The sequence below is a fragment of the Anas acuta genome, chromosome 16, assembly GCF_963932015.1.
Source record: "Anas acuta chromosome 16, bAnaAcu1.1, whole genome shotgun sequence".
Lineage (NCBI taxonomy): Eukaryota > Metazoa > Chordata > Aves > Anseriformes > Anatidae > Anas > Anas acuta.
This window is the reverse complement of record NC_088994.1, coordinates 1,981,968-1,995,178: the sequence shown is the minus strand read 5'-3', so window position 1 is coordinate 1,995,178 and position 13,211 is coordinate 1,981,968. Positions and strand designations below refer to the sequence as shown.

The 13,211-nt window shown below is 36.6% G+C and overlaps 1 protein-coding gene across 21 annotated transcripts in view; it reads right to left on the bottom strand.

The window, feature by feature from the left end:
- Positions 1–13,211, bottom strand: part of SULF2 (sulfatase 2) — a 165,187-nt gene that overhangs the window by 56,870 nt on the left and 95,106 nt on the right. For all 21 annotated transcript variants that reach the window (XM_068701050.1, XM_068701033.1, XM_068701030.1 and 18 more), the window contains 3 exons: positions 9,652–9,841; positions 7,687–7,934; positions 1,178–1,417 (listed from right to left, as the gene is read on the bottom strand). In XM_068701050.1, coding sequence (XP_068557151.1) covers positions 1,178–1,417; positions 7,687–7,861 — 415 coding nt within the window. In that variant the 5' untranslated portion in view covers positions 7,862–7,934; positions 9,652–9,841. The remainder of the gene's footprint in view (positions 1–1,177; positions 1,418–7,686; positions 7,935–9,651; positions 9,842–13,211) is intronic.

Here is a 13,211-nt window from a genome sequence, read left to right as displayed (position 1 = left end):
TCAAAACATAGTCACTAAATATAAAAATTATTACAACAGACAAATATCAGAAAACACAAAACAAATGATCTGTGAAGAATAAAACATTAACCTTGGTGTGGTATTCATATGATTACTGGTATTAGTGCCAGGAATGATAAATGGAAGGAAACAGCAACCAATTCATTAAGTATGCACACTTCCCCTATTTTATTCCTTTCCAGATTAATTCAGATCTTTATTTTAGAAAAAACAAAACAAGGAAATTATCTATTTGTTTTAAGACTAAGCCTTTACAGTGATGACATGCACAACTCATGTGAACGTTTAGAAAGACAAAGATCTTGTTACAATTACTGTTCAAGATTTATACTCTTTCCTGGAAGCATCATCATGATCAAGTCTCACATACTATAAATTCACTGCACAAACGTATACTGTCAGTAACAACTATACTACTACAGTATATATATACACTATAAACGACATGAATAGGTCCAGCTTTATGCCAGTTTTTCAATATGACAAAATGCATTAGCAAGAAACGTGACAGAAACACTGCAGTCAGCAAGAACCTAAATCTCACATCCAGAGAGTGTAAGAAAGAAATAGGTGTGAAACAAGTGCTGCATATTTTCTGAAATCCTTTCTACGCAGTTGTTATTCATAAGAAGCACTGTATGCAAAGAGGATCATCTGTTTCTCAAGAGTACATTTGATTTTGCTGATTAAGATGAAAAACAACTGAGGAGTAAACACCTTTCTGGGAATGGACTGTCCAGAGAAACCAATCCAGCTGACTGCTCTGCCCCAAAACACAGAAGGGGCAGTCCCTTGTCTTGAACTCTTAGTTTGATCATATACCTGTTTTATGAAAATTCAAATTACTAACTCCTTTCCATATTATTTTCCATGGCTTTTCTACACATTACAGGGCATATTTCACATGTGCTATGCCTTGTGTTTAGTCCTGTAACAAGAAATTCTATTCCTACAGCACACACATTTTCTTCTTTGCAGCCTCTAAAAAAACCTTTTTGGTTTTGTTTTTATATTTACTCCAACCCACACACAAAATTGAAGCTATAGCATCCTGCACTGCTCCAGTCCATTACACGTACAAACTAAAATATTATACATTAACCTCTCTACTAAGAAGGCTAAGGGAGCTTTCAGACAGAGCTGGTCTTGATCCTACCTGTCCTGTATCCTGTGTTGTTGAGGTACACAGCGAACGTACGTATTTCATGCTGAGCCTGCCAGGATGGAGAAGAGCAGTTCTCATTGTTAGTGTAGGTGTTGTGGTTGTGGACGTACTTCCCCGTCAGAATAGAGGAGCGAGACGGGCAGCACATGGGTGTTGTCACGAAGGCATTGATGAAATGAGCACCTCCATGTTCCATGATCCGCCTTGTTTTATTCATCACTTGCATAGACCCTGGAAAAAGAAAAGAATCTCAGAAATACTCTCTCGTCTTAAGTCACAAGAGCTAACTAAGACCTCGCGTGTTACATCAGAGACCAGAAAGAACCACTTGCAGTAATGGCACTGTAAGCTCACAGGGAATCCAAATCCAAAGACATTACTTTCTCCCCACTTGTGAAATTCTCCCATTGTTTCAAGAAGGACCAAATACTGAAGTCGTAACTTAAGACTGAACTCGAACTTGTTGACATAAATCATAATGCTTTTTGAATTTCTTTCCAAGCTCAAGATTTCCCACTGTATCCAAGAGCATCTGCGCAGCCTTTCTGGAGCCACTAGTACTGTTCCAGTAGCTGAAGGCGAGAAGCAGCATGAATTAGGCTGAGACAACACGGCCTGAGGGTGAAATTAACTTTGTGTAGCAACCCTGACCAAAGTTTGCATATTCCTTAAGCATTATTTAATCCTTGGTTTCTGAAGGCACCTGATGCACTGCTTTTTGTGCCAACCTTCTGCTTTTGCAGAAGAACCCTTTTGGCTGAGGGTGTAATCACAGAACCGTTGAGGCTGGAAGACAGCTGCAGATTATTTAGTTTAAACCTGCTGTTCAAGCAGGGTCTACTAGACTTGTTCTCTGGATATAAAGTTATTTCCCTTGATATGTCATATTAGCTGGTATTGGTTTCTGAAAGAAGCAATGACAGAGCAAAACCCTCATCAGAATTTCCATCACCAGCCCATTGTGTTCTGTCTATCCACCTAACCCATTCTGATAATGCTGTCACCTAAAACTCTAAGTTTTCTTACGTTTGATTCTGCAGAATCAGATTTTAGATGACCACTTGGGACAAGTAATAACCATCATCTAAAAACAAATAGCAAGTTTAGCTGGCAGAGACTTGGATGAATTGGGGTAATGGGAGTCAAAGTCCTTTTGTCAGCTGTTAGTAAAAGCCACACTGCTGCCAAATGGCTGTTCTGTTTCCTTTTTAAGGCAAGACTTTGGGCAAACAATGCATCTTTACCACAGACATACACCTAGTTAAATCTTGATCCATATCAGAATTCTCCTTATGCACAGAAATACGAAGGATCAGGAGAAAAAAGGCTTTCCATGTTCCTTACCCATCAGTGTCTGTCAGTTAAAACTGCATCAGCATACTCGATCTAGGAAGAATTTCCATTTTTTAAAGAACTTATAAAGATACCTGTCACAGTGTGACCCTGCAAAGGAGAGCAAACCTTTCCAACACCAACCCTCCCTTCTTTTTATGAGCAGAGAAAGCCAGCAGACAACATGGAGATGAAGGTATGGGCTCCTGCTGGAACAGCATTGGGGCTAACTTACCCAAGGTTGAGTTGGATTAATAGTTCAGCTTTAATCAATGCATCCTGCAACCATCTGGCACAAACTGTATGTTGTTTCTGTCAATAATGGGTTTAGGTTTCTTCTAAGCTCTTTAGGCAGGGCTTTCATTATGAAATTGCAACAGTAAGTCGATTTGATACAGGGCACATTGATATAACCAGGAGTCAAAACCTAGAGGGAAAATGGTCATAAGCCACATATGGAATCTGACTCTCTGGCACCATGAAGGAAGGTCAACAGCTATGGCAGGTCATTTCATCTTGAAATTGCCATGGCATTAGTTTTCTTAAGATCATTTTGCTGAAATGAATATTATAAAGAAATAAATGAAACCTGTTTGCACATACAGATCAGAGTATATCCCTGTCACATCACTTTGGTACAAGAACCAAGGCAGGTTATTTCATTCTCCCTTTCGAACTTGTTAAACTTCACATATCAAAAGAAAGTTTCTAAACAAAATGTTTTTTTTTGTTTGTTTCCAAAACTGTGGGATAAGAAAACGTGTTTTGGGAGCAACCTCCCTTTCTTCAAAAGTGCTAACACCACTGATGATTGTAACAGTCAATCTATTATGTGAGGCTGAGAACTGTGGATGTTTCCTCTGTGTCATCTTATGAGCTAGCCCCAAAATAACTAGTCAGACCAAAATAATGTTTTGTCATTTCAATATTAAAATACAATCTAACAACTCCTTTAAACGACAGAGGCATCTGGGCATAAATAACAGTACATGTTAAGACTCCCCTTGGGGACAGTAACCTTCTTTAATAAAACTGTTGTAATGACAAGGATCTATATATCAACAGTCTTTAATACAAAAACATATGTATGATCTTATCTGCTTCCCCATCTTGAGAACTAATACAGAGTGACAGATCAGCGGAAGGTAAAATCTAGCATACTCTTCCGTGCAATCTTAAATAGGCCAGCTTTAAATATTTCAAACAGCATTAAACCAGCCAACCAAAACTTATTTTCTTCAGCCTGCCTCCAATACAAACACAGAATTGTGAAAAAAAAAAAAAAAAAAGAAGTGCAAATTGATCTTTCTGTAGCAGAATAGTAGTTGTGTATTAATCAGCAGCTGGAACCTCACCAAATCATATTTTGAGTTGGAAAATGTTTTGGGGTTTCATTAGCTGATGTACCATGAGAAGTCATGCTTTGAAGTATCAATATTTTATTCAGAAAATAGTCTGTTACCTGTCTAAAATCACTGATGATAAATAAAAATGATTCAGAGCTAAATGTGAAGTGTCTATGCTACTTTCAAAACGCAAAAAGTCTATGGAAGTACTGTGCAAATATGCATTTAATCAATTTGATGCTCTCAAGCTGCTCACCTAACAAAGCAAAGCAAGGTCAAGGTGGAAATTCCACTTGAAACTTGTGTGGTGTCCAAAACTTTGTTTAGTGCCTTTTCACAGTTCGCTTTAAAGATAAGGCTTATATTTTGACTAATGTTAATAAAAAAATAAGTAAAACTCCATGTATTTTTAATGAGGTCTTGACACTGCGGAGAAGCTCACACACATGAGGCAGTTAAAAACATATCCAAAGGTCCATATTTCTAGACCTACAGGTTATTTTTTTTAATTATTATTATTATTTTGATTATTTTTATTTTTTATTTTGAAAATTTATTTTCGTTGTTTTGAAAATATGATTTCTGGATTCAAGGATGGATTCTGATTCACACAGAAACATTCTTATTTGAACATACAAAAATGTTTTAAAGACAAAATGCATGGGATTTTATACACACATTCATTGTGATTTTAAAAATGTACAATACTGCATACTATTTTTTGTATATTCTCTATTAGCTAGAGACACATTCAATTAGATCATCAGTGTTAGCAATGTGAAGCAGCTTATCTTGCTCACATTTTGCAGTAGATATGATACTGAACATAACTTCACTTTTTAATACATTAGAAAACATTCTACGCTATAGTACTGGAGAACTGAGTACATTTACTAATGCTACAAAGATAAGATTATCTAACAGAGCAAAATGTTTAACTATATTCAGTTCTCCAAATGTATGCAATATTGGAAAAAGAATTATGAAAAATCTTTACTGGCATATAACGACTTGTACAACTATGAGGATGCTTTATTATCTGCTCAATACGACTGCAATAAAAACTAGCTTAAAAAGTCCTTAATTAATTTAACAGTTGTTCATGAAATATTATTGACTTTCCCATTTGTACTTTGTTGTCAGAAGTCATAATTTACATGAGTTTTAGGGAGGTCCACCAAGTTTAAGAGCTGTTATTAAGTCCCAAATGACTTAGTCAACTCTGAAGCCCAATTTGAGAAGTATCATCTATATGCAGGTAAGTTCACTGGAACCCAGAATGTACTGTCCCCTAAAGCCCTCTATTTGAACCTCATTAGACAACCTTTTCACATCTTCATTTCCTTTCTTTGCTCATCTTCAATTTTGACAAAACTAGGACACTAATCCCTGTGTATGATAACTAAAAAACATTACTGTTGTGACACCTTAGTGTTTTCAAACATTGGAACGTGTAGTAACATATGAATCACCTCTCACTCAGATTTAACGAGGCTGAAATGTTTTCTAAATAATCAGATTTTTCTCCAACTACGAGATAATGAACTAAGCTGATTTCTTAAAGCACAGCAATACAGTAGGCACACCTAAGGAGCTGAAGATGCTGAGGCCATCACACAGCAGACATCAGCATTAGACTAACATGGAATTACATGGCTCTAATGGGGGAAAAAATCTTTGGTTCCAATTAATTCTTTCTCCTCATCAGTGTATTCCTCTTATTTATATTCAGGTTGTCAGTACAACTCTTGATTAAAAAGACAGTCAACTGAGTGTGCATGTTTCAGTAGTTCTTGGTGTTCTCATTTGTCGTCTTCCATCTGTATCCATTACAATTTATGCCTGTTCTTGTTTGACCTGGAGATTCTGTATCCTTTTCATCAGTCCCCTACCAGTCTTTTCCTTTTATTCAATACAAAACTAGGGTTTGGTTTCCAAAGTAAAACTCGTGATTAGAAGCAGTGAAAATAAAAAATAGTAAAAGAAGTTGAACTCGTTTGCTGAGAGAACATCTCCTTCTGGTGAACTCCACTTACTCCTGTTACATTGTTAAATCTATCTTACATTAAATGAAGAAAGGCTGTTGAGATTTAGTTGTCTTCCTTTTTGTCTAAAAAGTTGCCACAATGGAAAAACAAAAGTTCCAACACCCATCAGTTACAGAACATTCTTAGAAGCAGTTGCAATCTTTGTTATGCACAGCTTCCTTTGCTACACTTTCATTGCTTCCAAGTTTTCCTTAGCTTTTATTGGTGATTCACATCTTGTTTTCATCTTTCTTAAATGCATTAACCACAATCCCCACAAATGGCAATTTTGATTAACTTGGACAGCTCACCAGACAATACACAAGAATAAAAAATAATTCAAACAAATATTGGGTCTTGCCAAGCCATTAGTGGCAAATGACAAATATCAAATTTCAGCTTCATCAGATGGATTTTCCTTAGTTAGATCCTAATTTGTGTAGACACATGCCCATTATGCTTGAAATTGAAAAGCATCAGATTATCAGAGAAGAGAAACATACTGCCCAAAGAACTTAGACAATTGCATCAGAAACAAGCAGACTAGCATAAAATAGATGATGAATTTTTTAGGACCACCTTCTGAGCATGCAAGATAATGTACTTAGGTTATTTTGGATATACATTATTAAAACTCCTTTATTTGTGATTAGAATAACCATTCTCCAAAAGAAAAAAGAGGTGACAACCAAAAAGAAAAATCTTCTGATCCTACTCATTTCAATTAAATTTTTATTTGGTGAGTTTACTGCTATAGCAGGCTTCTCAGCCACCTTTGAGAAATATATGACATCTAGACTATCACAGACATGCAGAAATACTAATAAAAAGGAAGCATCTATAAGAATACCGCCACGTTGCTGTAATTAACTTCTCAGCTAGAGAAGTGTAGAAGTAATATAAGTCAATTAACTTTACCATGGTGTTTTATTTCTTCTTTCAGGTCTGTTTTCCAATTTTTCCCATCCATACTAGAAATTTGGCATAGTAGCTCGTCAAACAAACCTGCCAGACCATATATATAGCAGCTTTCATCTTTCAAATGATCCAGGCTTTATACTGACTTAAAAAGCACATTTTTAATGCAAAATTCCTAATATAAACTGGTTTGTGTTCATCAGTTCTAACTACAGACATTTGTAAATATACATGTAAGCTTGTTCAGGAAATAGAACAAAACCCAATCTCTGTCAGTTAATTCATTATTCCAAATCATTAGGCAAAGTGTGTTTAATCTTCATCTCCATTCTTCAACAATTAACGTAGCATTGAATAGAACCATAGAACCTTTTCATACTAAGTGATTTTGGTCAGTAATTAACTACACATCTAAATGGACAATACTGAGAGTAGTATGAATATGTTAAGTAAGATTTAAGTAATTAAAATTAAAATTGTCTATGTAATGAATGTCTGCAATTACACAAGAAATTTGGGTAATTACATAGTACAATAATCAGTTATGAATTTAAACCTACCGCTTAGGCATGTAGCTTCCCAGGTTATACTTGCAATTGCCAGAAGCACAGTTAAGACATACAGATGAAGATAGATAGGCAGGAATCTCATATTTCCACAGAAACAGGAAGTTTGACATTTTAAATGGAGACTACTTTTTGCTGTCTTTCAATTGCATGCAGCTGGAAACCTGCATATAGGTAGGTTCTTGCTACTTGTTCTATTCTATTTTTTGCAATGAAAAAAAAAAATAATTATTTTTAAAACAAGTATCTAGCTTCAAGGAAAAGAAGTGCCATACTCATTAACCAAAATTCTCTTTATGTTGGGCTCTTACCAAGTTCTACATCCTGATCATCAGTAAGAACGAGGATGATGTTTGGGCGGATGTTTCTACGGTCTCTTTGAAATCTTCCCTTCAGACGCTGATTTAACAGGAAAGCTGAACTTCCATCCAACAGTGACAAAACAGTCATCATGAATAATCCAAGGACAAGACTATGCTGTGCCATATTGTTCTGATTTAGTGTTCTCTCTGAACAAGGTAGGTTAATGTCTTCTTCTTCTTTTTTGTTTGCAGGTCTCCTGTAAGGGAGAGGGAAACGTATTCACTTATACTTTTCCTTCCACACCCCCTCCCCAAAGGAACAGCAAGGTTCTCTCCAAAGAAGTAAAAGGTTATTTGCCTAAAATAATCCAACTCCTAAGAAAATAAATAAATAAATAAATAAATAAATAAATAAATAAATAAATAAATAAATAAATAAATAAAACAAAGGAACTACATATTTTTCTAGTGCCAACCAGAAACAGAAACTTGAAAAATTCACAGTTGATAAGCTGTTACCTACATACACAAGGAAGTTTTCACTCTATACTCAAATTTGGCAGCAATTTAAGGATTTAGCAGGGCATCAACTCTTAACTCTTGCTTTGACACATAAAAAGCAATCTTCTTTAAGGTTCTGGGATGCTTTGCAATGACATTTTTGTTTACTGTATCAAAAATGCACCTGCTGAAGAGGTAAACACATTATCCACATTTTTAAACAGGACTGTGGTAAAATTTACTGAGTTAACAACATATTTGCAAACTCACAAAGGATCCTCAGATATAAGACTTGTTATACACTGTTTCATCTTACAGATTTCATTAGCGTGCAGAACTTGAAACTATTGTGTGACGCTGATTGAAGTCTACTACAGCTTTGATGATAATATGATATCCTTTCAACATTTTTGTTGGTTCCCAAGATTCTTTTTTGAGGATTTTAAGTATTGAGTACATTTGAAGGTCTACTACCACAAATGCTTGGGAACAGATGCACTGAAATGTTTTGCACTGCCTGACTTCCCTCCGTCATAAATACAATGCCCCAAAATTGACTTGTTTGCTGAACAGAGCATGAATAAAGGGTACTGCTCCTTTTGGTGAGTCTGAAACAAAGCAACTGCTAGCCATTCCTACAAGCAGATTCCTAAAAATGACTAAGTACGCTGAAGCATTTTTGAAATTATAATTCTGCTCAGTGGTCTGTCTTCTGGCATAAAGGGATTTTCTCTCACTTTCTGAAGTCAAAATACCAGTATGAGGCCGTACAGAAAATATCAAATACTAATTATTTCATCAGACCCAGTGATCAATGAGCCAGTTTTTGATGGATTCCCTACTTGCTGCTTGCCATTTCCTGGACCGATGCCAATGATCTCTTGTAATGCAGTGAAAAAAAAAATCAATTAAAAATGACACAAGGGAGACTATCTGCTCTTTGTAAAGACTAGAAATGCCTGAGTAGAAAGAATTTAGCAAAGTGTGCTTTACCCAAAGAAATACATTGGCTATTCTGTTCCTATAGCCACTTGGGAAAACAGTTTTTCCTCCAGCAGATTATTTCATAACCACATTATTACTTCATCTCTGTCAGTGTCTGTTCTTTGAGATAAACTTTGATTAAGAAAGTTCTCATGCAATAGCAAAACCACTGGTGTGAAAAATTATACTCAGCTTCTATGCTTATTTAAGAAATATGTATTTAATTTTCATATAAGTCAACAGATATCTAGCTATAGCATGATGCAATATGTACTAAGGCTGCTTTCCAGAAACGTACACTAATAGGTTTTTAAACAAAAAAGAAAAATCCTTCTTCCTTACTGGTCTCTCCCTTGAGTTTCATAGGCAGGTGAAATTAATTTTCTTCATAAAAACTAAAAACTGATTTTACATGTCCTATCACTTAATCCAGTGAGCAGGGAAAGAGAAAAGGCCAGCTTCCTAAATTTACAAATACAGTTTTAGTACCTTTGCTGCTGATCAGAGATTTGCCAGGCAATATCAGAAGGAACACCAACAAGTCCTATCAGTTTTCATTCTCCATACTCAGAATTCCATCTGCAGCAGTACAACCAGGAAGAATCATGTCAGATTCAATGTGTTGCTACTGTCTGGTGCAGTGGTGCAGTCAAAAGCAGTCTGAGAGGCAAACCTGGATCTGTTTCAAAAGGCAAGGAAAAAATAGTTAGTTTAGCAGGCATATATTCCTGGACACCAGCTTTTTGGGGGAAGGGGTAGAGAAATAGTTTCTGCTCTTCAGAAATGATTCCATATGTGCTTCTGTTCAAAAAAAAAAAAAAAAAAAAAGAAGAGATAATATAGACACTTTTATTACAAATATTTAAATATTTTTCTGAAGGTCTGAAGTTTAATTTTTTTTCTCCTGTTCTACACTAGCCAATTGCATCTCTGAATAATAGCATTCGCTGCCTTTTCTTGCAGCATTTAGAAGGCTGTCTATTTGTGCTATATCTGTTCTTAACTGCATTCATGAAGAGTGTTGTGCATATAAGTCTTCCTCACATTCTTCTCACTTCTTTTAAACAAATACATGGCAGTAACCCTATGGTCTCTCTCCCCTCAGCCTGTCTTTTCCTCATAGTTTATTGACCCTCACTCACTCCATTGTATTTAAAAATAGAAGTTGTCCCCAGCTCAGAGAGCTGCTTATCTATCTGGGAAATACTTAACACATTCAGAGATGTACATAAACTGCTATTCCACAGCTTTTATCCATACATGTACATTTATGGCTAAAGGAATCGGTTGTATCTGAGAGGATACTGTGAATGGAAGAGAGAATTAAGTACAGCAGGCATCTTCTCCCAAAGCTGTTCTCCCTCAGCCCCCACCTCAATGAAAAATTTTCAACGTTATGTTGAAAATGCTTTATGTCCCTATTATTATCAGGGTAACTACTGCCAGAAATCAACTCAAAGCATGTAATTATGTGCAAAACTCACACCAATAACTAGGTAAGAAAATTAAAGCAATTTTAGAAAATAACCTATTTCTCAAAATGTGTATTCATAAAAGACAGACATGCCACTATAACAGCATATTTGATGCAAAACCTAAAAGCCAGCTTTAGATAGTTCTCAGAATAGCAACAGAAGAGCCTCTCGCGTGGACTGCCAGTGGTCAAATATAGATTGATGGGTTTTAACCCCTTGTCTTTGGTGAACTTCAGGGAAGGAAATATGACGTAAAGCCCATTAACAACTCTTTCCCCGTTTCTGTCAACAAGCTAACCTGTGACTCAACGGTAGCTAGAAGAGTTCGGCAGCAATGGCCCAATCTGCCTTCGCTTTTAATATAGCACCCTCGCCAGTGATGCATTTTGTTCTGAGTGGCACAGATGGCCCGCTGCTTTATGTGCCTCTGCAGGCCATCCTCCAATATTAAGGACGCTTAATCTGTAGTGGTTCTTGTGAGAATTAGGTATGCCTCTTGTTTTCTCCCAGATTACACATATGAACTTGACAAGTCTGGCCACTCCTGTTTTATATTTAAGCAAGTGCTATCAGATATTCATGAAACATTCTTCAGCTGGGGCACCTAGCTCAACTTTGTTAAGCCTATATTAAACCTCCTAGCAGGTTGCTGTATAGAAAGGCTGGTCCTCTTATTTTCTGTACTTTACGGTTGAGTTTAACAAGTCCCTGCCTCCCTTCGTAGCCTGATTTAGATACAGCTACCTCTTTTTGCTCTTAACTCCTGCCAGTATGGGGAATACAAAGAGAGCCACGCTCAGTCCTCCTGCATGGTGACATGTAACAATGCACTAAGTCACATTATAAATGTTGAAGAGAGAAAGCCAGATCTTAGTGCACTTATTCTATTTATAAAAGTATGGAGACACGTTCTGTTCCCAAGCAGCATTTCCACCAAGGAAAGATAACTTCTTTTTAACACTGCCCCCACTAATTATCATCAGGTCCACTGCAGCACAGGCAGGAAGCACAGGGATGACTCGTGTCACTTCGACCCCCAGATGGTCTTTTTTAATCATGCTATTGATTAGTATTGTTTGGCCCAGATGTAACAGGCACTGTGTCAAACTCGTAACTGACTGTAGTCTGAATACACTGGTGCTCCAAACCTTGCTAATGCTGGTCACCAGCACAAATGTCACCTGCCTAAAGCTAGCATAACTTCATTGAAGTCAAATAATTAAGTTATGCCAATACACTAAAGAGTAGCACCCGACTCTTGCTGTGACAGAAGTCCAAACATACCAAATTAATTCTTGTATCAAACACACAAGTTAATCCTGCTGTGAGACTATTTCTAGAAAGTTGTTTTTAGCTATGATTACATGAACTGATTTTTTTTTTTTTTAAATAAACATACTGCAAAGCACTAAATACAAAATTGGTATGGCAAATCCAACATGTCCAGCAGCCACAACAGAATAGGGTAACAGCATGCAAGCCACGAAGTGGAACTGCACAGTAAGGGTAAACAGGTTAGCAAAAAGCAACGCACACCTGCTCTAAATACAGCTGGAGCCAATACCAGGTGTATTATTGAAGCAGACTTAGGTGTGCCATTTGTCCAGTGTTTAAAGCCATTGAAATACATGGTGGTGGATCCATTCCCTAGCAACCAACCCAATTAAAACCACTTTGCCAGTTAAATGGATTCAGCCCTGCTGCTGTTCTCTTAACTCTTGAGTCACTCCCATACATCCTGGGTTCAGTTGTAGCATTCCTTTTTCACTGAAGCTGCCAGCCACCATTTGAACCTGTTAAATTTTGTTTGTAAGATAATAAAATTATTTTATACATGGATTAAGAGAATTCCTGTTGGCAATCAAACAAAGCTCTCGGGGAAGGCTGGAATCATCGTTTACGCTGTAATCTAACAACATGCTGTGTTTCCTTGTAGTTTTATACTTCCCCATTTTTTTTTCCCCAGAAAGTCAAAAGTTTAAGAGAAAATACATAATCAAACCCCCAGCGCTAAATTTGGCTCTTGAAGCTTATGGTTGTGCTGGTTTACCTGCACAAGCTAGGGCTAAAGTATTTTTATTTGCAGGTAACCAACTTTTCTGCTCCCAGACTTCTTAGTGCACTGAATTACCATTCAGATGGGTTCTCCCCTGTTGCTTTCCTTACACTGGTGAACTCTGTGCCAAAACTAAACATTTATCAAAGGGAAGCTTATTTTCATAGGGGAATCTTTTCCCTATTATATAACTTCCTTTTAAGTAAAACTGAATTATAATTCAGTTATAATTTTTCCTAGGAGGGAACTTTATTAAAAAAAAAAAAAAAGTGTTCCAAATAGCACGATATGCTCTCCAGACATCCATACTATTTTTTCTATTCACTACTTGGCTGTTTCTACTGAAGGCTCCCAGTAACAGGCACAGCATCAGTGACTCTTCAGGTAGATTACATTGTTACTTGGATCCCCCACACCCACATAACAAAGATCCTCTTGTGCACTGTGAGCACTGTTAACCCAATAACAACTTTTAGGAGATTACGCGTTACTTCCCTATCGTACTTATTATCTTTGGG